General features: G+C 40.2%; 3 protein-coding genes across 4 annotated transcripts; 1 reads left to right on the top strand and 2 right to left on the bottom strand.

Moving 5' to 3' along the window:
* Positions 1 to 487: 487 nt before the first annotated feature.
* gjc2 (gap junction protein gamma 2) lies at positions 488 to 27,099 on the bottom strand. Of its 2 annotated transcripts, XM_047588904.1 has the most exons (4): positions 27,029 to 27,099; positions 25,491 to 25,579; positions 9,120 to 9,205; positions 488 to 2,743 (listed from the first exon to the last, which is right to left on the bottom strand). In XM_047588904.1, the coding sequence occupies exon 4, from the start codon at positions 2,712 to 2,714 to the stop codon at positions 1,461 to 1,463; it is 1,254 nt and encodes a 417-aa protein (XP_047444860.1). In that variant the 5' UTR covers positions 2,715 to 2,743; positions 9,120 to 9,205; positions 25,491 to 25,579; positions 27,029 to 27,099; the 3' UTR covers positions 488 to 1,460. The 2 variants fall into 2 exon arrangements, with proteins under 2 accessions (XP_047444860.1, XP_047444861.1); XM_047588905.1 differs by lacking the exons at positions 9,120 to 9,205; positions 25,491 to 25,579; positions 27,029 to 27,099 and adding an exon at positions 4,326 to 4,725.
* On the bottom strand, positions 12,144 to 14,123 carry LOC125010344 (5-beta-cholestane-3-alpha,7-alpha-diol 12-alpha-hydroxylase-like). Its single transcript, XM_047588903.1, has one exon. The coding sequence runs from the start codon at positions 14,095 to 14,097 to the stop codon at positions 12,553 to 12,555; it is 1,545 nt and encodes a 514-aa protein (XP_047444859.1). The 5' UTR covers positions 14,098 to 14,123; the 3' UTR covers positions 12,144 to 12,552.
* higd1a (HIG1 hypoxia inducible domain family, member 1A) lies at positions 20,455 to 22,947 on the top strand. Its single transcript, XM_047588906.1, has 4 exons — positions 20,455 to 20,600; positions 21,133 to 21,207; positions 21,358 to 21,492; positions 21,605 to 22,947. Exons 2-4 carry the CDS (start codon positions 21,138 to 21,140, stop codon positions 21,676 to 21,678), a joined length of 279 nt encoding a protein of 92 aa, XP_047444862.1. The 5' UTR covers positions 20,455 to 20,600; positions 21,133 to 21,137; the 3' UTR covers positions 21,679 to 22,947.

The following is a 27,099-nucleotide window of genomic DNA, read 5'->3' as shown; positions in this document are numbered from 1 at the left end:
TTTATTTTTTTAAACGCAATAGTTACTTTCCCAGGTAATTAGGTACTTTTATAGTGGAGTAATTCAGTTACTATCAGAGTTACTTTTTGGAAGATCTAGTGACAAAATGTGTCTCTAAGCCACTTATTCTAACCCAATATTCTCTAAACTAAGTGCCTAACCCTAACCATGACCCCAATTATCTCCTATGGCATTTGAGGTTGTAACACTATATACTCCTTATGGTGCTATACTGTAGTATTACAATTAGTACATTTCAAAAGTTTACTTAATGCACATGCCTTAAGACAAATTAACTTTGGTGAGGAAAAGTTGAATCTCAAGTTCATCTCAGCTATGAAATAAAACTATTTGAATCCATTTGTATGAATCTAAATTTCTTGCAAATGTTTAACTTTGAATAAAAATGAAAAAACAAAAAAACATTTGAACTTACAGTAACACACCAGCTGAGAAGCAGAGAGAGCTGCTACGAAGCGCAACATCAGAAGTTTCAAATACGTTTATTTTTGTCATGAAGAATATAGTAGAACAGTCTTTAAAAGTTCGAGGCACTTTGAAGTATGAAAACAGTGAAGGCAGGATTAACTATTACTCTAAAACCAGTATTAGAAACATACTGCGTCAGTGACAGAAAGACTGAAATGTCCTCATCTAACATACCTAAACACAAGATAAGTGCTCACTGAGTGTCTACGGATGGAAGTTTCATGGTAGCCTAAGGGTAGACTCTATGTTCCTAGTGAATCAAGTCAATATAATGTTAGTTTTCTTTTAACTTACCTCTTTCCCTTCATCTGTGACACTGCAGGGGCTTGAAACGCAGTTCAGTAAATAAAGGCTTTGCACACAATGACTGAGCAGATGTCTAACAGAAAATCCTTTAGTGATGCTCCTTGTTTCATTATTCTTTTGAAAATATTTCACATTTAATTTGCTTTAAGGAACACTCCTCCATACTGCATCCAAAGTATTAAACATGCATCTTTCTAACAAAAATCATCACTCTTCAGAAAGGAGTCATTGTGCATTTGTGTGGGTGTTTTTACACTGCATTTTCAAATTTGATTGAGGGTACAATCACACGCTTTCAAAGTTCCCCAAATTTCTCCAGTTCAGCAGCCGTCAGTGTCAAATCCTATAAATTAAACTGAAGCAGTGTTCTTATGCTTTCACATATTAGTTGGAATAAGAGATATTGAACTAAGCAAGCGTACGTTAACTGTATCCAAAAGCTATGGCAAGCAACACATGACACATTACAGTTACAAATATGATGCATGGTGTGGTATCTTCTATATTTCCAAAAACTAGGCCTACTGTGTATTGTACCTCTTCAGCTAGTGTGATTGAAATCTTAACTGTTGTCCAGAGTTGAAACCCTCTCACACCTCCTCCAGCTTGGTAATAGTGCAGTTCTGGAGTTCTTTACTGTTAAGTTACTGCATTAGATCTTATCTCTAGATCCAGACAGAGGACTTTCCATTTTTGACAATGGTTGCGGCCTTCTCCGTGGCTGACTTCGGCCTCGCTCCTTGTTTTTCCTGAACTGTATTGACTCGATTTTGCTCTGCCATTGTGCCCCCAGACCCAGGACTGCTGGTTCTGGAGGTCTGCTGGTTGTTTTTGGTTTGATAGGTTTGAAAGGCCATATCGAGCTGCTCCTGTGCAACTCGTAGGTGCCGGTGCAAACTTGCAAGATCAGAGGGGATGTTCTCATCTGGGCTTGTGCACTGCTGCTCCTGAGCCACGTTGGCCATGTTCTGCTCATGGGTGATGAGGCTGTTGGGGATCCTGCTAGGTTTGTCTGTCTTCATCACAAGGTTGTACCCGGGAGGAGAGGATGGGATGTTGCGAGAGAACGGGTAGCCATAGGACATCCGTCGGTCCTGAGTCCTCTTCAGGCGAAGGGTATCCCGAAAGGTGCCGATTCCTAGGTGAAGCATCTCGCACACATTTAGCACTAGACAAAGACAGCTCACTATATACATGATTAGGAGGAAGATAGTTTTCTCCGTGGGCCTGGAGATGAAGCAGTCGACTCTGTGTGGACATGGTAATTCGTTGCATACATACAAAGGACTAACAGTAAAGCCGTAGAGGAGATACTGTCCAGCAAGGAAAGCAATTTCAAAAATAGCTCGTGACATGAGTTGAAGAACATAGATTCTCATCAGGCCTTCTTGCATAATCTTTCTTCGACCATCATGTTTTGGTGGGTCTTTGCTAGAACTGCTTACTGGTTCAGGCTTGGCCTCCTGCACCTCCAGTGTGTCCTCATAGATCATGGGTTCAGCATCGCCGTCTTCCTCCACCAAGACATCCTGGAGATGGTGGCTCTCTCTCCATCTCAAGTGAGGAGCTGGCTTTTTGCGGAGTCTTTCGTGCTTCCTGCGTTCCTCCTCAGAACTTCGGGCTATCTTGTGCATGGCATAACCCATGTACATGATGGAGGGAGTGGAGATCATGATGATCTGGAAGACCCAGAAGCGAACATGCGAGAGGGGAGCGAAGGCGTCGTAGCAAACGTTGTCGCAGCCCGGCTGCTTGGTGTTGCAGATGAACTTGGCCTGCTCGTCCGAGTAGATGGACTCGCCTCCCACAGCTGTGAGCACGATGCGAAAGATGATGAGCACAGTCAGCCACACTTTCCCCACGAAGGTGGAGTGGTTGTGGATCTCTTCCAGGAGGCGAGTCAAAAAGCTCCAGCTCATGTTGGCCGTACAAGCTTTTCAACTATAGTCTGTAAATAAGAAAAAATAAAAAATAAAGAATCTATTAAGATTCAAGCATAGACATATACAACAATCCATGAGATAAATTAAACATTTTGATGACCTGTAATTAGGTTCTAGGATTACTATACTTCTTACAGTTGTATTCCCTTTAACAAGTAAGACTGTATCATCTACCTAAAGCTAATCCAAAATAGAGATGCAATTTAAAATGATAAATATTTTATTTATAAACTATTCATTATTGGTGTAGTTGATTATTTTCATCTATACAAATTTTAAAATAAGCAAAGATCTCCCAGATTATGCTATGACATCCTCAAATGTCACTATTACTCCAAAATACGTCCTTGCTACGTATTCCGGTCGCTCTCGTCGAAGGACACTTGATTTTTGCAATTTTTTTTTTCTTAATACAATAATTGCATTTATCAACAAAACAAAATATATTCTGTCCAAATTCATAGTCTCTGAAAGAAAAATTTAACCACAATCACTGTTATCGCGTGTGATGACAATGTTGCTCCTTTTTTTTGTAGCTGTCTCAACACCACAAAGGACTGAAGACATGTAATGAAACTGACTCAGTCTGGTACCAGAGTGGGCTCTGGAGCGCAGTGAAAGAGATGACATGAGATCTCTCCTCGCAGCCGGCGTCAACTCTGACACAGTGAAGAGAATGAGGCTGCAATGAGGAGACAGCGTAGCACTATTGTCCCTTCATTCACTGTACAGAGCAGCATGTTGATCTCATGTGTGATGTGCCGTCATCTCCCCAGTCGTCTCGGTGAACAGGAGAGGCTTGTCGCTTCCCCACAAGGCCTCCCGTCCGGATCCAGTACTGCTGACACGGGGGACAGCTACACGGAGGCAGATGGTACCTACGATGGGCAGCTCAAATCTGCCCTAGGATGGTGTGACAGACGGACGGCTTCACTTTACGTTTGACATTGGAACGAAATTTTTGTGTGTCGAGAGATTTACTGTATTCCCAGCACAATAACAGCGCCTATATTTTTGCCGTTGATGCGCTTTGAAAAGTGTATGTTCAGAGGCGCTGCTGTCATTTCAGCCATTGAAACATTTCTTTCCATAAGAGCACGGGAGTACATTTAATTTGCATTCAATCGTGTGAAAGAAATATAAATGTTAAAATGAGTCAGTTTAGATTTAACAACAAGATGCAAGACCACTAATTCTGAGATATTTCTCTTTTGCAAATAAGGAAAAAAGTCTCACATATTTAGGATTTAAATGTCGAGGGTTAGCGTTAGGGTCACTCATTAATTTAAAGATTTTAAAAAAAAAGGTATATATTAATAGCCACATTACAAATGGATATTCAGATTGTAAATCTGAGTATTTAGAGTTTACGCTCGTTACTATACTACTATATGCTTTATTACTTTGTATATATCCAAATAATTTTTTGCACTTGCGCGTTGTTATCTTTCACTGGGCTTCATTCAGACACACGTAAATCCAAATCATCCACAAATTCAAAGTAACACAATGAGCATCTGCGCTGATGTGACACACTACTTAACAGAAACTATTATAAAGTCCAGTTAGACAGCTGAAACAACTCACCTGGGAAAGACGCACATGCATTTTCCATCCTGAATGTCTCCTTTGCCCTCTCTAGATATCCCCTGCACAGTTTGGTCCACGAAATACCACTTTCATTCTAATGCCCTGGCCTTCTACGTCCTACTGATCGCTTCCAGAATGACAAAAAAAAAAATAAAATAAAAATAACACAAGAAAAGTCCCTAACCTCACTGGGCTAGACTTTGTTTTTATGCTCTTTCCCCACTCTGTGAAGAAGTGAGGACTCACCGCCGTGAATGCCGCACATTCTGGCTTGTGTCTGGTTTCTATTACACCAGCCTTCTGCCCAAGAAGGAAGTATAAAAAACAGAGAGGAAGGGAAAAAAAAAAACTCCTCTGGCAAGTGACCCCCGTCCAAGGGTTCAGACTTGAGGATACCGTACTGCAGATTGAAGCGAACACTCAACTGAGGGAGCGTGTTAATCGCAACACAGTCAACCTCCCCCCAATGCTCGTGTGCAACATTTGTAACACAGATGATGAATCCCTCTCTCTCTCTCTCTCTCTCTTTTCCCTTGCTTCATCCTACTCTTTATCCCCTTATGTTGTCCTGTCTGCAGCCTACGTCACAGCTTCAGGTTAATGCATTCAGTGATTTATAAACAGCAATACCTCAGTGAGACGAAACGATTTTTTAACTGCATAAAATCACATTTAAAGTTCGTTTAGAACATCAGTGTTTTTTTCCCTCTTTTCCACACGCAACTCCGTCCTCAATCACTGCAGATTAGCAACCTCAGTGTTTTCTGCCAATTACATAACAAGTTACAGTGGTTGGCGCTTACGAAAAGAGAACTTTGGGGAGACACAGACGGGGAGTTTAAGGACAGCAGTGTCACAGAGACATTAGCCACCTTGCCTCAGCGCAGATCCGCTAGAATGTTACCAGCAGGTACGCTCAGTTATATCAAGTGTCAAAATATTTAGATCTTCCGTCCAGGCAGATGGCCAGATAACAGAGAAGTGGATGAGTCGCACTTTGCAGTCCCGCTGCACGTCTTTTCCGACTTGATGTTTATACTTCAAGCTTTCACCTTGGCCTGAGGTGTGCAGTAGCACACATGGTTACTTAGGGCCGGTAAGGGGTTTTTGTCATGACAACACGAGAGGTTGTTCTTACATGTTAAGTGGATTTCATAACATTTGTTAGAGCAAAACACGGATGAAGAGGCAATTTGTCCAAGACTAAAATTGGAAAGGAATCTTGCCATCTCTTTCATCTACGTGCCAGGCCTCGCTGTCAACATTTGGAAGGGATCTAAACTCTACTACTTCTAATAGAGGACAGATAAACGGGCAAGTGTCTGGTTTGCATTAATGAAATGTGTCTGGTCATTGTCACAGTGAACACATTATTATAATTTTACGTTCACAAGGCCCTCAATAACCCCTTAATAATGACGTGTATACAGCTATAAAGCAGAGAGTAACGGCCAGCAACAGCAGTAAGACCAACATCAATCAGACCACAGTCTCAACTCAGTTACTTAAATGAAAAGAAAAAAAGAAAAAGACAAAGAAAGATTTCCGGTGCCTTAATGTACTGTTAGAACATTACAAATAAAACTGCAGCAATAGTGCAGTCAAGACTGAGACAATACCACTGCATGGGAATTCATTTCATTAAGATCTCATGCTGATGTGAGTGGGCCGTGCTCTGGGGGTGGGGGGGCGGTTAGCCATCTGGGCCTGCAGGACTGAGTTCCAAAGGCCCCGGCTTCGAGGCTCGCCCCTCCGCCAGAATGAGGAGATGTGGCGTGGCGAGCACCCCTGGTGCAGCAGCGAGGGGAAGAAGGAAGGGGATGCTGCTGGAATGGGTTTCGACATGTGCTATCCCTAAGGTACCAATAAGCACGTGTTTTTAAGTTGCGATGCTTATTCCGAAAAAATTAAAAAAAAAAATAAATAAATCCTGTGCATCTGAGTGAACTAAAAAAACCTCAGATACTAATGTACAAGTCTGGTCTATGATTAGAGCATTAAAAGTACTCTTCAAACCCTTAAGTGCAGACCTAATTTTATACCTTGCATTTTAATTATTATCAGTTTAGAGGGACAATTACAATGGAGCAGCCAAAAAATGAAACCATAAAAACTTCACTAAATACTGGGCTAGAGACTGTTCTTATTGAGCCCCGTCTAGCTTTAAATACACTGCTCCTGTGTCCTCTAAACAGACAGACTATTCTAGCTTTGGGAAACTGTAGTTCATCTTGATAAATATTGATTGGACTGCCTGGAGCCAGGGAAATATTACAATATTCCCCTGTAAGGTATTATTTGACATTGCTTGTTGTTACAAGGACTGGCATCACATGACAGCCAAAAGAGAGCATTTAATATTCATGAGTTTACGGTTATATTTAACGTTTTATCTTAATTAGGCCACTTTTTTTTCTTTAACAGGGGTGGCATCTGTGAGATATAAGCACAAATAATAAAGCTAATATATCTAATGAAAGCTTTAGCAGGATGCTTGTATAATAATAATAATAAAAAGAAGAAGAAGAAGAAAGAAGAATTCCTGTGCACCAGGATTCTGTATTAAACTACTTCACAAATGTATATGTTGGGTTTTCATGTATAGACTGAATCCAGAGATATTTCTTTTTCGTTCGCAGACAGTTTCGTCTTGATAAGGTCACTGTGAGCTCTGAGGTGGTGCGGCGTGGTGGCTGGTGAAGTGATGCAACATGGAGGAGTGAGCATCTCGACAGCTCTCCTTGGCCGCCACCAATGTCACCACAAGAGTTTTTATCTGCATGCATTTGCTGAACAAAGTTGATGTGAGCAGACTGGGGGCTGTGGAGGTCTGTGTTTATGTAACAAATCAAGCTCCACCATGTGACTCGCGTGTACCCCTGCCCCCTCCCTCAGAGAACAGAATGACACAAGACACCAGAGCAAAAAAACACACACATAAAAAAAAAAAAAAAAAAAAAAAATGCTGCTTGGTGCTTGGCATCCCCCTTCCTCATCCTCTCTTACCACTATCATTAAACTACTCCTTCCAGGCCGTGAGGGCCTATCCCATAGGCAGCCTGAGAGTGGTGGCAGTCCCATCGCATTTGTTCATTTTCCTCCCAGTTTCTCAACCGAGCCTCTCCTACCCCAGGGGTGAGTGCATCCCGTGCCAGTTTCACTAAGGCTAGACTCCACTGAAGCGACTGAGATGAAAAGCCTTGAGGTGGGTGCCAACATCTTCCCTCAGCCGGGGCTCGGCGTCTCCCGCTCACGAGCTGAGCTCCTTGTGTCGAGCAGGCATTGCAGTGCATTTGCAACAATAAAAACTTTTACTTTACTTTAGTTCCAGTTGCAAAATTGAAGACAAAACCCGAAAATCTTCCACACAGCTGCAGCAATCGGCACCATTTTGACGGCAATCAAGAACGACGATGATATTCGGCTTACAGTTAAGAAATGTGTCACTGTCACGGGAGCAGGAACAATATGTACCACTGGCAGGAAACAGAAGTCCATGAAATCCTACCGGTGCCTGGAAAAAGGCTGGACTCAAAGATGGCACAGAGGCGCTCATCATGGCAGCATGTACGAGATGAAAAGAGGTCACAGATTGGAAGTATATATACATATGTATACATGCTCGCACACATATATATGCGCGCGTGTGTGTGTGTATAACTACGTTCCAACTCACGACCTAACAGTGCTTTGCTTTGCAGAGCCGCAGGGCATTCATCTTTGACATTATCTTGTCTTAACTGTCTAAGTCACAGGGTGGGCAGAGGCAAGCCCAAAGGAGCAGCAGACCTAGTCAGGGTCATTTGCACTATCAGAGATATGTGACTGCAGCCCCTCCTTCCTTCTAGGCGCCTTGGTGCCGTTGCCCTTCTCTAACTGAGTGAACTACCGACACTGATAGCGATGCTGCCGGACCCTTTGCAGCAACAACGTTATACTCTCTATATCTCTCCGTATATCTTTCCCGTTTACGCAACAGTGACTCACACCATACTGTATGACCAAATGCTGTATGGTGTACTATTAATATGTAAATATGTTTATTACTGGCTTAATTCTTAAGCCAGTGATAAGAAAAGCCAATTTGCCGAGGAAAATATTAACCTTGAAGGTCACTGCGATTATTGGGAATATGTAATAAAGTGTACATTTGATATTTTCCACTGTCTGTGACAATATTGGGAAGTTTGAAAGCATCCTCCTGCAGTATTTTTCACAGTAGGTGTTTCTCGCTACTAAGCGGCAATTGCAATTCGGTGAACAGAGGCGACTCCTAATAAAACTTCCTTTTCGCTAGTCTAGGGATGTCCTTCAGTAACAGGTGAATGATCTGTCTGGACTGGCGTCACTGACCTTATGAGGTGATAATAGTGCTGGTATCGGGAGCAGTGAAAGTAGCGCTAAGTAGGAATCGTGGCTACGGACATGTCACTGAATTGTCAAGGCCACACGAGACTTAACAGCCGAATCATTTACAGAGGTTTAAGGAAGAGCATTTTTAAGGAGAGCAGGCAATTTTAAAAGTAATGTCGTTAACTACTTAAATACACTGTCGCTTTGACAAGAAGAGTCGGCTAAAGGGCGATCAGTCAAGTGTAGATCGCAGCAAAACAGGAAGCGTTGTTTCGTACCAGCTTGTACGGTAAACGTGACAGCCAGCTGGGTTACAAACTGTACAGAAAACGCAAAGCATTTAAAGCGTACATCCAGATGAATTTGCATCCCGTCAGAGCCCCCCCCCCCCAACACAAGCAGCACAGTGGAAAGTTGAAAATGAAAGGCTGTCCGTACCTGTCCATGTAGATAGAGTGGGAGATTCGTGCTTTATGGTAGAGCATCCTGGGCAACAATCCACACGCATCGTTTCAATGCTCGGCCTCAGAAACAGGATGAGAGAGACAATGGGTCATTTTTCTTCAAAACCCCTCACCACCAAGTACAGGCAGAGCACTCAGGAGACCAGCAAAGTGCCAAAGGCCCCATTGTTCCCCAGCTCTTCCGCCTCCATTGCCATGGCCACCGACTGTTTATTTAATCTGGGATGACTCCTACCACAAATCCATTCATTCACCCAGAAATTAGCAGTCGTGTATCTCGGGACCTCCACAACTTCGCCTCTCCCGACTTAGCTGTGTGCGTGTGCGATGAGGTTACGGCTAAAGTTGTGGCCAGTTTTTTCACATTATTTCCAGTGCGATCCGTTTTATGGGTTTTGTCGATCTCCGGCGCATTTATTGCGATGCCGCACATTTTAGTGCATCCCTTGCTTGAAACTGCGTGCTGACTCGGTAATAGTGTGCACTGCATAAATACAGGTGACATAAGGTCAAGGAAAGTGGTCTAAATAAAGAACACAACTTCCATGTGAACAATAAAGTAATAATGATAACAGAGATACATGGATCTCTGGCTCAGAACACATCATGAAGTCTAATCCATAAATAGATGTAGGGTTAGTGTATAACGTGCCTTAACCGTTCTTCCTCCTTTGTGCTGGTGCCCCCTTGTTGAGGCAGATGGTTGAACTCCAGTGTTATCTTTGGGTTATCAGGACAAGGAGAGAACAACTAGGGCATCTGTATACAGCCGCACTGGATACAACTGGCTCGATATTTGTTTTAAATCTTTAAATATACATCAAGGACGCTGACCCAGAACACTATCTGTGTGGAAATATCTAAGAAGCTATTTGGTAACATTTCTGTGATCTCACACGGGTCTAGTGTCATTTTAGGGCAGCCATGTGAGATCTGGGAGGACATACAATTTATTTATTTAGCCATTTAAAGTGTTAGTTAATGTGCTTGTGAAAGATAATATTGACGTGTAAGACTAACCGAACGCATACGATACAATAAAAGGCAATTAAATTAAAGGCATTCTTGTAAATCCGTCTCAGTGAGGGCTTTTTATTCTTAAAGGTTTTCATCTTAAATCTAAGGTAATACGATCCCGCTGAATTAGTGGCAAAAACATTCACGATCAAGCCTTGTTTGGTAACGGACTCACTGAAACAAAAAGTAAACAAAGAGAGACAATTACTGTTACTGTGAAACTGTCAAGGAAATCCTGCCTGTGGACATGTTTAAAATTCCCACTTACATGTAAACTGCTACGTAGCAGAGGAAGTCACAGAGGAAATGTCTTCATTTGGTAACAGCTGACTGTCCGTAGTGCTTCACGTGTGTGCAGACGGAAACTAAACAAGCCTACAACATGTGGCACGCAGATGTGTCCGCCGGTCCTGCTTCGACCCACACCAGAGAATCTATTTTCTGCGAGTGAACAAGTGAAAACCTCCCAAACGTGGACTTTCTGAGAGTTCGTCACCGAGTCGTGAGGAAACAGCAGCTGTGAAATATCTAACATCAGTAATAGAGCCGTAACAGAAACAAGACTCATAAGGACATGTGAGGCAGTGCGTGAAAATGAACAACCTGCATAATCCTCATATGTTTATACACAAATGAGTTTGTGTTATAATAAGGTGGAATTTGTCTGGGTACAGTGAATATTCACAGTAGAAACAACACAACCTTCTGGGGCTGATACCAGGACACATGCGAAACCCTCAATATGTCAGTAAACATACAAAATATGTAAGTTAACCAACTCTGGAACAATAAAAGCTGTAATAAATGTACTTATATGTTGTGTTGTAACAGTGTTATCACATACAGGATATCATTATCATCATCATACTCATAAACAGATGCTAAACAGATTTTATTACCTCTAAACCAGCGGATTAAACTAATTCTCCTCTATTGTGTACACATTTCTTTCATTACCCCAGGATTTTAATGTGGTACATTACAGCGCACAAGAGAAGATAAAACAACACGTGCCTGTACGGAGAGTTAAGAAAAAAAAGAAAAGCTCTTGAGGGAACCGCAGGTTCAAGTTCTTCTGCATAATAATACGATTGTGAAAATCGGCATGCGGTGGAATTTCATGTGCATGGGCAGAAAGCGTTTACACATGCATCTTTCTTTGCTTAAAGCGGCACCGATAACCGTGGCGGTTTCTCAACAGGGCGATGGTGCAATGTCCTGTCGCAGGGAGAAAGAAACAGATTTTTCTTGTTCCACAGTGTTTGACTTGCTGCCAGCACCTGTCCACGTGACTCTGAATGTTGACCAGCGAGCGTCAAGCCGTGGTCTACGGGAGTAAAATGCGGCGACAACCTATATCGAATCGTGGATTGTTGAGCAATTAAACTGTAAAAGGAAAAAAAAAAATGTTTATTGGGGTCAAGGGAAATGTACTTTGTTTTCACTCGTAATCATAGAATATTATCTTTTGTTACGAAAAGTCATCAACTAAGGTTGGTAAAAGAAGATCATAAACATGTGAAGAAGATAAGTAGAGTCTCTGGATAAAGAGCTTGTATGTAATGTAACTTTCAGTAAAAGCAGTCCAATAAAATCTGCACAAGCCAGTACATTTTTTTTTTCTCAATGATAACATCTGCCTCCTCTTGTCTGAGTTGACTGGGTCACACAGACAGAAATGTTTGTGGTATTGTTTTTGCTTTACAAATTGAAGAATTAGCATCAATATGTGTGTGTGTGAATACAAATTAATGGATTTATTTTTTTCTACTTTTAGTAATTCAGTAGGTAAATGTAGTCAGTCTTGGAAACGGTAGAATGAGGTCTTTTCAGAGCAATTTTAATAATACTTAATCTGTATAATATGTATGTATCTGTATTCTTATTTTTAGCTTTCAGGTAGTCAAAATTTCTCACAATAATGTTACCGACTTGTTTCTTTCAAGAAATCACAGACAAACTAGGAAGAACACACACACAGTTCATGATGATAGACATTTTATTAAATTGATTGTTCACAAAACCAAATTAATAGTCTGGAAAAAAAAAATCAATAAAACCTGGTGCACCAAAATAAATAAAGATGGAAAAAAAAAATCATGCAAAGCTGATAAGCTCGCTACACAGAATGCAGCATAAACTGTAGAAAGTTATCAGACCGGAAAATTCAAAGAAGCTGTCAAAACTATTCAAAGTAATCTGTTAAACTTGATTCCAATCCTACTTTTCCACGAATAAAATGTAGAAAGTAGCTGCTGCATTTGCTTGCAGTTCATTAAAGAAGACAAATTACAGTTGATTCAATTATTACATTTAATTGTTTCTACCATGTTTTCTAAGAATGTATTAGCTTAATGGAGGCTTACAGACGTCATCAAAAAAATGTTTCATCAGATTGCCGATTGTCTGAATCTGTATCGAAACTGAACATCTCTGTCGGGCTGCATCGATCCGAAGCCCCATCTGCTGAAGTCAAAGTCGGGCCTCTTCTCATCAGGATTCTTCAGTTCAAACTCAAAATACACCAACATGAGGAACACAAACTGTTTCAGCTCATTGGTAGCAAAGAAGCGTCCGGGGCACATGGACACCCCGGCACCCCAGGGCATGTTGTAATACTTGACCCTCTTCCCAGCCTTGTAAAAATCTGTTTTCTTGCTGCCGTCTGGATTCAGGAAGCGGTCGTATCTGAATGAATGTGGCTCGGGGTGGATCTCCGGGTCAAGCTGAACGGCAATGTAGGGAAAGATGGACACTCGGTCGCCATTGCGAATTAAGTATTCGCGCCCATCGCTCATCTTGAGAGTCATGTCCTTGAGCACCGCCCTGGTGAGGATTGGTGCGGTGGTGAGTCGGAGGGTCTCTTCTACGGCGCTGTCCAGGATGGGCGTTTTCATCAGCATCTCGCGGGTCAGGTTGATAAGAGGGCCCCCGGGCCGGACTTCCTGCCCCGATTCCTTCAACACTCTATCTACCTCTTCCTTCACTGCTCTCATAGCTTCTGGGTTTCTCATGAGGAAGAGAAGCAGCCAGAAAGAAGAAGGCCCTGTGTTACCCTGAGAGGCCCAAAGAAGCACAAACATGTATTTGTTTATCATTAACTCGTTCATCCCCATCTCATGTTTGGCCTGGTACACGTCCAATATCCAACGACTGATGTTGTCCCTGGTCTTCATCTTCTGCACTGATAGGGAGTCCCAGAAGTGGGACATTAACCTTTCAGCTTCCAACCGCTTCGACGGCGTGAGGATCCCGTAAGCCAGGTTGGGGAAAAGCTGGTCATATTTGCGAAACTCGTAAAATAAGGCTTCGGATTCCTTTCTGTCTTTCTCTTTGGCTTTCTTCTCACTTCCCTCTGACTCGTGCGGCAAATTACCATACAAGGATAAATAGCCAGCTCTAAACACAATGTTGTAGCAGTACATGAACAGTCCATCTTCAGTCCAGGTGCTTTTGTCTCCAGCCGAGTCGATGTCATGCAACATTAAGTTCTGCAAATTGCTCATCATGGCTTGTGTCATTATTTCCAAGCCTCCCCCCTTCAGATGCTGGTCACTGGCTGCCTGCAGGATGTTGTGATCGAACTCAACAGCCGTGTAACCAAACACTCTCTGAACCAGCTGCGCGGCAAAGTTATTAAAGTTCAGAATTTCTCGACTCTCCTTGACAAATGCCCCGAATGATAGGGGATCCTGAAGGAACGTGAAGTAAAAGCCTCCCAGCTGCACAGTGAAAACATCGCCGTGCTTTTGCTTCATCCTCTGCAGGAACTTCAATGTGTCCCTGCGAAATTCTAAAACATGACCAAGCCAAGGAATGAGCCCTTTTTCCAAAGGAGGTTCATTTGGTCGCCGCTGTCGAAAGACCCCGAGAAGGTAAAGCCCTCCGATCAGAGCAGCAAAAAAGCCCAGAAGGATCGGCAGCAGCAGTCCCATGACTCTCTCCTCAAGCAACCACAGGGTGCTATGGAGTTAAGTTACAATTTCAGCAAAATAAACAGAGGTTTGCTCCTCCCCCCCAACACACCCCCTCCTTCCACACCTCCGCCCTCAGTCACCAGATTCCTGAACTGCACTCATTTAGTGTTTTGAATTTCTAGCAAGAAACCAAATGTGATTAATGTGACTGTTGTTAAATGTTGATAAATATGCTAGAAGGCAGAACCGCCAAGGAAGATTAAATATTTGATTCATCTAATAAAAACGATCACATTAAACCCTTATGCAGTCCGTAATTAGTACAGTAAGATGATTTTGAGGACAACCCTGATCCTTACAACTCACGAAACTTGACTTCCAACATTCCTATGGATACATGAACACCAAAACAATTTTTGAAATTGAAACTACATTAGATGACATCAATCCTGTCTGAGGAGTAAAATGAGGAGAGATGCTTTTTAACACAAGAAAAAAAGGAAAAAAAGAGCCCGAATAATTACTTTCAATGTAATTATCAACTACGTCTGGTTTTAAAAATAGATTTAAACCTGGGCCCTGTAATGGACACTGGCAACCATGTTGTCCTGTTGATGGACGTGTAGCACCACCTAATGGATTATATACTGTATGGCAATGGAACACAAGTCTAAAGAGCAAACTTTCATTTAATCTACCATATACTAAGAGGTGGAAGAATTTGGATTTTCACGATTTTCTTTGTTCATTCCTTTTGGCCACTTTTATCTTGAAACATCTATTTTAGTTTTATTCTAGGTTTTACAACACAAAATAAATAAATACACAAAAAAGTGTAGAAGCCCACGATGAACAGTGAGAAAAATGTTTGCTCCATTTCCCATTATGTGTTAGGTGAGTAGGAGCATTGAGGGAAATCCACAATAACTTTTTTTTTTATGCAATGTTTCTGCTTTTTGTGACTGGTGACGGCGGATGTGCTAAATATTAGTGTCACGAAGTCTAGATGTTGGAAGAAGTTCGTGTGCCGAGCAGAAGTTGGTTATTGACATTATTAAAGTTGGACAGTCAAAAACCAAAGAATGGACACAATCTGCAGAGTCAGTGACATGTGATCGTCAGTTAGAAGACACAAACACCATTAATTAAAATATTAGTTCCTCATGACATCTTGACATCTTTTATTCAGATTGAAACATGTTGAAACCTGTAAAGCTTGTAGATACACCCACACATTATCCACCTTACTTGCAAACATCCGCCACTGTTATACAATGTGACTACTCCTTAATTTGACTTCATATCTTGAAGTGATTGAACCCTACTGAGTTCATGTTGCGTTTGCCTTATATGAAAAAACAACATTGTTGTTATGCTTTTTGGGATTTCACCATTCAGAGCAGAATTGTGTAGCTCAGTCCAGCAATACTGTATACAAAATAATGTGTTGAAATTGCCAATGCACAGGCAATCAGATCATGGTATATACAAAAACACAAAGGCAAATGGTAGTTTGAAGACTTTTCAGTAAGGGCCTGGATGGGAGCAAAATTTGTGAATTTGCACTCAAATACACAAACAAATGTAATGAACAACAAGTAAATGCTGATTTGCACTATGGATTTCTTACAAAGCTCTATAACAGTAAATATCATAATCAATAATCACACAGTGGCCATATTTTTATGAATCAAATTTTATTGGGAAAAGGAAATAGAATAAACTCACTGGTGACGCCTGGACCAGAGAAATCAGTAAAAATCAGTGAAATCTTATTTCCATATTGGTCCGAGTTGTTTGGCTTGGTGTAGTGTGGTCAGGTGTGGTTGCCTCAACACCCTCATCGTCACTTGATTCATTGCTTCTGATTCCATTTCAAAGCCACTCACTCTATTTTGGTCAGGTTCAATGGCGTCGTTCACAATGTAAACATGTTTCCTTCAAGTAATGCTAATGTCCAAATCATTTCAATGCAAATAAATGCTAATTATGTGATACATTCCACTCCACTTACACAATACTATCTGGCTGGCCTAGTTAACATACATAGAAACAACACCCAGACCACTTAGACAGACAGAGTCCAGTACAATGCGAGAGCATTCACAGCTGCCCCCACGCCCATACAGCTAGTAACCATATTACATAACCGGGGGTTGGCTTTAGATATCTGAGCAAACAAAGCCCAGAAAACAGCTGTTCATATATTTTTTACAGATAAAATATTGCCAAAGTTTCAAATACCAGAAGGGCTTGAAATAATTAGTTAAATTTAGTAATTACGTGTTCTAGACCAGGAGTCACCAACTACATTTTAATTTTATTGGACAGACAATAAAATAAAAATCTAATTTTGACATGACATTATTATTTAGTGTTTATTTATTCTTTATATTTTTCATTTCATTGCAAAACTGAAGGCATTTTTAGCCTTTATGAGCCAGGCCCCATCACTTATACCACAGTCAACCACCAGGAGTGCTAGAGATATTTTGCCTCAACTCAATTCAAGTAAACTTTATTTATAGAGCACTTGAAAAACAAACAAAGCTGAAACAAAGCCTCTGTGGGGTCATCACCTGCTTCAATACTAGTGATGGGAACCATCGTTCTTTTTACTGTACCAAATCACTCGAATCAGTTCATTAAAATGATTCGTTCATCGAGTCAGTCAGATGCAAATAATGTAAAACAATGTGTGTTTTAATTGTGGAATTTAAACAAATTATAAATGTAAAACAATGTGTGTTCCATTCCCCAAAGTCGTTTGGTCCAGAAAGCTCTTTCAACCGACGGGGCTTCCGGCATCTCAGCCTCTGTGTCGGCACCAGTGGTCGGCAAAGACACAGAGGCTGACTCGCGACCTGCAGTGCGCTGGTTCACTTGGAGAACAAATCAGTAGGTGATCCGTTCACGTACTGGTGATTCACTTGGCGAACGAATCAGTAGGTGATCCGTTCACGTACTGGTGGTTCACTTGGAGAACGAATCAGTAGGTGATCCTTTCGCGAACTGACTCGAGTCAGTGACGCAACGCGAATCAGTAGAACAGTAGCATTCACTGACTGGATTCCTCTCCTTAATCAGTGACCATTTGCTACAATATAGGCTTATGACCCAACACTAAGAGATGCGCTTACAGCCTTTCAAATAAACAAACAATGTATAGCCTTTTTGACTGTCTATGAAATTGCCTCTGAAATTAATACAAAACATTATGAAAGTGGAAAATAAATATAAAGCAAACAAGAAAACAAACACTATTGTATATTTTAACATATTAACACATTTTAACAATAAAAAATAGGCCTCGTTCAGTTTCGTGCAAAAAACAAATATATCAATTACAAGAAAATCCATAAAAAAATGGAACCTGCATTAAAAATATAAGAGGATAACATAAACTTAAATAGGTGTGAATATGCAATAAAAAAGAAAATAAGTAGCTTAAAAATATAAAAGCAAATATCCAAATAACTTTCTAAATAAACACGACAAATTTCAAACAACTTTGCCCCCCTTCACACCACACTCACACATGCACCGTCCCACTGCGCTATCTGCCGGCTAACTGCGTCATTGGCCGAAGTTTCACGAAGAGTCACGAGTCAGCGAATGCACGCGCGGGCCACGCGCTCGCGGCCGAGCTCTGTTCAACTGAACTGAGTAAAAGAACGAATCAGTTCATAAAGTGATTCGATACAGTTCGTTCACTCAAAAGATCCGTTCTTTCGAACGAATCATTCGTGAACGACCCAACACTATTCAATAGTAATACCTCTAACGCAGGTAAGCTAAAATCTGGCACTCTCAAAGGCCATGAAACGAAAAGTTGACGTGGAAAACAGATCCTTTAATGACGAATGGACTGAAAAGTAGGCATTTATCATGCCAACCTTCAGAAATGCGTTACCTGTTATGTAAGTTATGTAAAAAATCATAATAATAAAAACAAGAACTGTGTGAAACAATGTTAATTTAAACAGTGCAGCGAGTTTGTCCTCATGGATTTTACTTACGTCAGTGAAAGACCATCATTTCCTGACAGTCAGACCTAATTGTCTATATAAAAGCAGGACATTTACCAATGTGTGATTTTGAATGTGTTCTTAGTTTGTCTGGAAGCTACAAGATGCTGTATTTCTGCTGTAATTTACACTGTGCCAGGGTCTGGTGCAACATCAGTGGTGGGAACAGAGTCTTTAATTGTATAAAGGAAATGCCACATGCTCATTAGGCCTTCAAAGCTGTTTCTGATGTCCACTTTCCAGACAGTCGAACACTGCAGAAGCTCTCGTAAAAAGATGACACATTAAGAAACAAAGGACTAACTGCGCAGCTTTAGCTTCCTTGCTTTATTTCACTCTACAAGAAAAGGTTCACCACAAAATTAAGCTAAATCTTAACACGGCAAGAACGAGCGAATCTCAAGCTTAGGTACAATTATGTGTTCTAGTGTAATTGTGCATAATTTAAATAGGAAATATGTTTGTCAACAAAACTCCCATTGTATATAAGATGGAGTTATTTTCAGTTAAGCATTTGTAATTGTTAGAGGATGTTATTCGGATTGATGTGGGTGGTAGCATTGCTGTTTGTTTATTGTACTCTTCGCCTGTTATTTTTTCATTTATCCCCCCTCCCCCAAGAGTCATGGAAGAGGATAAGAAGGATGTCATGCTTCACTTTTTTTCTCACACACTGTTATTTAGTTAGTGAAATGTTTGAAAGCAGTTTTGAGACAGACAATGCCATAGTTTAGTTAAAATAGATATAACTGTCCAAAAATATGGATATTGTGAGACATGAGTTCTGTTAAGATGAACTATAATGAGAAATACTTCATTCTTCTTGGCAGCACTGCAGTGAAAAAAAAATGTATATTAGTCAATCACTAAGACGTTGGATTAACGAGTTTACCTCTTACTGCGCACCTGAAAAAATATTACAGTGTTAGAAAAAAACAACCTCAACCTTTCATAAAACATGGGACCCCTTTATTAACATGCTGTCTTCTTTGGATTTAGCTGACCACAGGGAGGTAACTACTTCTGGACCTACCTCTACTTAAAACTACTTAATCGATGTTTGTTATACAATATTGCAATATATAAAGGAGAACTGTAGTTTGTATCCTCATTTAAGTTAAAATATGGTTAAACCATTTAAATTAGTTTTGTGTGTGAATGTCTGTATGTGGGTGTTATCAAGACCTTTTCTTAATACATTTCTTTTTTAATTTTATTTATTTATTTTCTTTGTTGTATTTATATTTATGTACTGGTTTCCTTTATTTTTATTCTCCATTTTTCACACTTTTGTTTTATTGCACTTATTTTGACATATGTTTATATATCTGCATTTTTGCATGAATGGATACTTGGCATTTTGGCTTTTTTCTTTCTTTTTAGTATTGTATTCACACTGTTATTTGAGCATCTATTAATAATAATAAAAAAAAAAACATATCTATGCAAAAAATAAAAAATTATAATTGGATTACATTTAGGCTTATATGCCTTGTTTGATTATCAAATGCGCTTAACAATCCTGTGCCCGTAAATAGTATTAGTGCATTCATTACAACAGATTTATGGCACGTTTCTAAACAATAAATTGCAGAAACGTGACAGGTTTACGGTTACATCAGCCCAGACATGAACGAACGAAGCAAGAGCATTCACTTCCACCCACAACCACCTTCGTTCTGCGTCAGTCATACGATAAAATAAGCGTAAGCATAAAGGAGGTAGACACGTGAGATATCAGGAGATCCATAATCACTGTTAAATTAATATGTTACATAATATATCAAAGTGAAACCTGAAGATATAAGATATTTGTGTTTCATTTTGTAATGCAGCAAACAAGACCCTAGTGGAACTGCAGTAGGCTACTATCTTACATCGGCTTCCTCAGTTTTCATTTGTCTACGCTGACGTAAAACCGGTGTTGCATTCAGGACATCTCGGAATAATTAAAGACACAATTTTTTTGTCTTTCTGATTAACACCAAATGTGTTAAATATGTCTTTCCAATATAAGGAAAGACATATTTTTATTCACGGTGTTGTTGGGTTGTTCAACACTTGGGTTAATAAAATCATGACTCAAGCTAATCTTATTACTCTGATGAACAACAAATACAAAAAAAAAGGACAAGCATATTTTTATAAACGTTATCTTTATAAGGTTATCAACTCACTAGTTTACAGATTATAATTTATTCACCCAGAAATGGTATTCTAGAAGATAAAAAGCTACAAAACCATATTATAACCACAACAGTAAACACATATTAACTATTTTTCATTCAAACGGTTGTAAACACACCTACGGTCACTAACATTCCTTAACTTGACGTATAAGGTAAGAGCGGTACGGTCATATATATCTATCACGTTGTCGGCTTTTCTGCTTCCTAGATACGTGCAAACCGTGGTTGTGAACGCCTATAAAACTAGGTAGTTAATTTCTTTACAAGCTCTTCTTCGATTAGAGGAAGCGTACTCTTTAAACAGGTAAGAACCAACCTGTTGTACATTTGTAAAATTAAAGTTTTATCCGATTTTTTATTTATTTATTTTTAATGGTAACTAATCGTAGCTGTCAGTTGTTTTATTTTAACAGTTTGTTTGGTTTTATTTTCATTTTCAGTGGTTTTGCTGACAGGTCTAAAATGTAACCGGCTTCAAAATATCCTAGCGTAGGGCTGCACTGTAGCTTACGATGTAAGTTATAGCATGGCTACGTCTGTCTGCCCTTCATGTGTCACCTCTGGACAGTTCAGAGGCTATTCAAGTCAGCTCCGAGCAACGACTTATACATGGTTTTAAAGCATATTGGTAATCATTTGTGTTGATTAGTACTGGAGGTTTAATTAAACGAACACAATGGATTTTGTTAAAAAAAACCGGCGACTAAACTGAACGAGCTAGCATCACCGTGATGCGTTCGCTGTCAACTGGGAACTCCCTGTTTCTGATCTCTAAATAAGAACAATTACCCGCAAATACCAAGTTGTTCATTAATCTGTCTGTTTTATATATATAGTCAAGATGTCTGATTATGAAGAGGGTGAGTCCAAGTTCTGGCGAAAGGCAAAGGAGAATCCATTCGTCCCAGTGGGTCAGTACTTCTTTCTTTGAATTGTTCACTCCAGTTTGTTATTGGCATCGCACTTTTAGTGCCTGCAACTCTTGTTTTCAGTCGCATCTTATCTGGATCTTGTTTCAGTTAGACATTGAGGTTAAGAGATGTTGTTGTCGCTCGTTGCAGGAATGGCCGGATTCTTCGCCATTGTTGGTTACAGACTGATGAAACTGAAGCATCGAGGGGATACAAAAATGTCAGTGCACCTGATCCACATGCGTGTAGCTGCACAAGGCTTTGTGGTTGGAGCCATCACTATGGGTGTGTATCATGAAGTGGTTTTAACTGACATATTGGTCATAATTAAAAATATAATACTGTTCTGGATTTTGTAGTCTCAACAACAATCATGTAACTCTAATTTCTTTTTTAGGTGTCATATATTCCATGTACAAAGACTACGTTGTCAAACCCAGGGAAGCAAAGCAATTGGCGGCACAAAAGTGAAAATGATAGTGCCTTGATTTAAGGTGTGCAGAACATGTTCCTCGCGGATGTGTTTTAACTTGTACACACACATTCAGTCGGTAGTGCTGTTTGAATAAATAGCGGTAACTACACTTCCTACCCTCTACCTCTGCTGTATTGAGAAGAGAAGGAGATGTACTGATCTCAGCTGTTTTAATACTTTGTACAATTGTTTTGTTTGCGCTTGTAAACCCAGATGGTTGTATATCTGTGTGCACAGGAGGTTTTCCTTTACATCATCTTGTTTCATATGATGCAAGTGAAATATATACAGAAAATAATAAAGATGGAATATTTTGTATAGAAGTTAAAGATAATAAGTGTGATTGAGCCAAGCCTGGATGTAGTATGAGCACCAATTGTATGCCATTTATATTTATTTACCATTATTTTATTGTCTCATACCAGCTATAATATTCAAGATTCAAACAAAATTTATTTGCCATTTGTGCGTATACACATAGGAATTCTTGTGCAGTCGTTCAGAGAGTCGGATAAAAAATAAAGAATAGAGGAAAGACACAACTCTATAAATATTTACAGGGTCAACATGTTTGCACATCAGCTCATTTATGGTATTAAACATCTTGACAAACCGCTAGCTTACAGCCTGAGCTCCTCACTGTTCCATTAGCTTATCACAAAAAACAAACTTGTAAAGCATCATATGGAAACTGGAAAATAATGTTTCTTTACCACAACCATCGAGGGTCTCTTGTTAAAAAATAAACAAGTGATTTTATTGATTAGCCTTTCCCCATTGTTTTTTTTTTTTTTGTTTTTTTGCTTGTGTCTTTCTTTTAATAGTAATTGTACCATGCTACTCAGCAGTCCTGTGATGCCTTGTTACCACTCATGTCATCCCACAATGGTGTTGTTTCCAAAGCTCTGAGTATGTGACTGTTTATGTTTTGCATCGTGCACTATACCATTGTACACCCAGCTACCAGTTTATTCAGTAAACCTACAGCAGCTAAAGTCAACGGTTTAGTCTTCAGATACTGTATTTAGTGGTATAATGACATCAACTCCACAGTACTGTACAGAAACCTCATGGCCATGAGGTTCTAAAAAGTCGTTGCACGTTAACTTGCACATTCGTTTTTATTTTTTGGCGTTCTGAATAAGATGCCAGTTTTGTGTACAAAATACTTTTCGTGTGTGTCAAACTCCACTCTTCTATCAGCAATAGACATATTCTAAACATTACTTTCATTCTTTGCTCAAATAAAACCACTTCACCCTCTCTATTTGTTATAATTCTTTGAAAGACTTATCCATTGAACCTGAAATGCAGTGTATCCAATGCTTGCAAACTCAAAAATGCCCTGTCATTGTGACTTTATAATTCCCAAAGTGTGTACCGGAGATGCAGTTAATGTTACGCAACTGGCTATCAGGTATACCAGGTCCCGCACGTACTGCAGGCCACGCCTGTTCAGTTCACAACGGCACCTGAGAGGATATATCAGTGGTGTGTGTAAGCGTGACTGTGTGGATAGACAATACGACAACGTGTATAGACAGTAACAACTGATGCAGATCAGTCACAACATTTAAACCAAGGACAGGTCAAGTAAATAGGATTGAACATCTTGTGACAATACAATTTTCTGCAAGGACATGATGTAAACCCTCTGATTCTGTATGTATATCACTCTCATCCAAGTGAGGGAGTTGACGTTGATGTAATCAGCATACATATACAAGGTCTCTGACGTCTTTTTATCACAAGAAAAAACTAAGGAACAACTATTGTCACCACATGTATTGTCCCATCATTCTCGCTCACAACACGGCATCAGCTTTATCATTCAAAACAACGGAAAAGAACTGGAAGTAGGTCATAAAACATACTGTAACTGAACTGAAAATATACAGAAATCTGATAATCTGTTAGATCTTTTTAGCTGAGGCATGAAGACATCTCAAGAGTTATGGAGACGTTTCGCTGCCAAACTTTGCCAGCAAGATTTTCAGCTTATTACCTTTCTTTATGTTTCCTTTGCCGATAAAGGAGAAGAAATTTAATGGTCACTGCACACAAGTTACAACGAAATTTAGTTTGGCAGCAATCTTTTGTTAGGATTTTAGTTATCTTGAGGTGTATATTTCCTCTTCTTTTTTTTCAGCTATAACAGCTTTGCACACTCATATAGTCACCATAGTTGTCACATTCCTTTAAAACCAGTATTAAATGGAAATAGTAGTGGAAATAATAGACTCGGGGCTTTTTGTCCCTGTCCTACCCTTAAGGTGGCTAGGCTGAAGTCTATTTAGGGGTACCTTGAAGATTTGTGCATAGCTGGACTATCCTTTCCAAAGATCCTGGGGTGACACTTTAGTAGCAGGTTGATGTCAGATATTTAAAAGATAGATGAGCTGTATATTTTAAAAAAAAAAAAATATATATATATATATATATATATATATACATACAGAAATATAAAACAGATCTCTCCTGCATCAAGTCCTTCAGCAGCCTTTTTACAGTCATGGGGAAAAACTGTGCTTGAGTTTGTTGGTGCCCTCATGACTGAGTCTGCCAGAGGGGAGGCCGCTGATGAGTCGTGAGCGATCCTGGGAGAGTGGGGGCCCCTATGGATCTTTGAGGCTCGTCGGAGGAGACGGCTCAAATAGATCTTGTCCAAATATGGAAGTGGGAAGCCCACAATCCACTCGGCTGTCTTGATGACCCTCTGCAGCCGTTTCTCTTCCGCGGTGCTTCTGGTGTACCACACCGTACATCCATAGGTTAGCACGTTCTCTATGGTGCAGCGGTAAAAGTTTTTCAATGCAATGTGCAGCTCCAGAGGTGCCTGCCACAGTTCAGCTTGTACTTTGGACAGCTCAACAGATTACTGTTGCTGCTCTCAACGTAGCAGCTGCACCAAAGCCTGCACAGAATGCCATGAGTATCAAAGTGCAACCTTTGGCATTGCCGAAACTGATGGAGCCGACACCTAAATTGCCCTGTCAGTGTCAATAAATACCTGTCAATGCTGCCTCGCACAACTTTCACCTTGCAAAAACTGCATTCTACTACAGAGGCCACACAGCAGCCTGCAGCAACTAAAGAACATCCAATTCTCCAAATGCTGCATGGAAACACAACTGAGAAACCACAGCCTGCTGTCAAGCTTGAACTCACCAGCACTGGGATCAAGAACGACACTTTACTTCAGATCTCGGAGCTGGAGTTTCACAGAATTCTGGGTGAAGAGACAGACAAGATCTCTTCACTGGAGAAAGAAAAGGCTGCTCTGAGAAAAGAGTTGGAGCAACTGAAAGAACAGCTCACAGCCCAAGGAAAAGAGGCAAAAGAAGAGATGGCTCTTCTTCATCACAGAGATGCATGGAAATGTTTCCCTGCAGGGTAAAAAGCTACAAGAGGCTGTCCATGCAGAAGAGGAAAAAAAGGAAGGAAGCCGAGGCCTGTCTTCAACAACCAGCAGAGGAGACCGCTTAAGTTAAAGCTGCACTGGCTCTCATGCGGACTCAGATGGACGAGCAACAGCGTCGGTGGGAGAGTTATAATGTGATGCCTGATTGGTGTATCTGTACTACAGTGCAAGCTCATTAGCTTTTGTAGCGCCCTATTGTATTGTTCAATCATTTTGAGTTCAGTTTTCATATGCATTTGCAGATTTCAGGTATTACTATAATGGCACATTTCTATCCCCCCTTTGCGCTGTAATATTAAAATGCTGTGTCATTATACCGTCTGCACTCCTGTAGAGTCTACCCGAGATTTAGTAAATACTGTGCAGCTACCATGTACCAGTTTTCACCTTGTACGGCATCAATGTCCTGTCTGGTGTTCCTGTGTGCATCCACAAGGGGGACCCTTACTTCATATGTGAAGCTCCTCTGGGAGTGCCTGTGGGAAAATATTTCACTTAAAATACTGAGTTTTACACACGAACAAGATGCAGCTAAAGCCACTAACAAAAATACTATTGTGTATTTAGCTGTTAGACAGTATGTATCCAGACTGACTCTATTTACCTGTAGCAGTTACAAAAACTGATGTTTACAGTGTCACTTAAAACATCGCATCCCTCAGAATTTTCAATATTTCTGCATAAAAGGACTCAAAACTTCAGTTTCAAGTCACAACGGGCCAAGGAGAGTTTAATCAAGCAAGTGAAACAGAATTATTTGGTATTTATTCAGGAAAATGACCCTATATTACATGTCTTTGAGGAGTAAGTGCACTTATAGGATTAAAATGTCATTTCGAGGCCAAATTGTTGATGGATGGTAAACAAATGGAGGAGAGTGACTGTTACCCTGCACAGGAGAGGAGTGGTCAACCGAAAAAGATCAATCCAAAAGCAAAACACTTACTAGACTGAAAGCTCACAGAGGAACCCAGGGGTAACTTAACCATCAGGAGAAAGCGGAAGAAACATGGTGTGCGTTGCCGAGTGGAGCCTGAGGACAAAGCCACTGCTCTCCAAAAAGGACATTTCTGCCTTTCTGCAATTTGCTAAACGTCACGTGCACAAGCCAGAACACTACTGGGAAAAATGTTCAATAGAACAGATGTGACCAAAGCAGAATTGTTTGGTTTAAATGCGAGGAGTCGTGTTTTGAGACAAAACAACGCTGCATTCCAGCCTCAGAACCTCATCCTGTCGGTGAAACATGCCCCGTTTGGGTCTGGACAACTTGTTATCATTAATAACCCAAACGAATTCTGAAAAAAAAATAAAATAATAAAAAAAAAAAGCTGATAAAATGAAAATAGCTATGCTGCAAGATATGAGCCCCAAAGCACAAGTCATTCTGCAAAGGAATGGTTGAAAAAAAAAAAGGACAAAGTTAATGTTTTGAAATGGGAAGATAAGGTCCTGACCAGTATATGGTCCAATGACTAATTTTTCTGAATTAGCAAAATACTAAGACGTACTATTTTTGTTTCATTTGTTTGATTGTGTTCTCCTCTTCTACTGTCACGAAAACCTGTTGACGTTTCTAAGGTGTTTGTGCAGAAATGTCAAAAAATTCTGAGGGATGCAAATACTTTGAAGCAGCACTGTATATGTATATTTCATATTCAAGATAATACCGAGAGGCTACAGCGAATTAAGTTGGCATATACGAAACAAAACAAGGTAGTCTTAGCAAGGAATGCTTTAAATTTAAGTTACCGCTAAGGGCAATTAAAACTGTCCACCTGTTGCTGCTAGCTCGCTTTCTTTCAAAAAATCCTGCCTCTTTTAATTCCCTTAAACTACTTGACAGCTGACACCCATGTCTTCTGTGCAAGTCAATCAAACAAACAAACAAACAAACAAACAAACGGACAGAAAACGTTACACACTGGTGAACTCGTGGCGTAGCAGCAGCTAACATCATCCCCTCGTTCCGATCGGTTCCCTTGACAGCGTCCCT

Source organism: Mugil cephalus, chromosome 7 (genome assembly GCF_022458985.1).
Source record: "Mugil cephalus isolate CIBA_MC_2020 chromosome 7, CIBA_Mcephalus_1.1, whole genome shotgun sequence".
Classification (NCBI taxonomy): domain Eukaryota; kingdom Metazoa; phylum Chordata; class Actinopteri; order Mugiliformes; family Mugilidae; genus Mugil; species Mugil cephalus.
The sequence above is the reverse complement of the archived record's forward strand: the minus strand, read 5'-3'. Positions and strand labels throughout refer to the sequence as shown.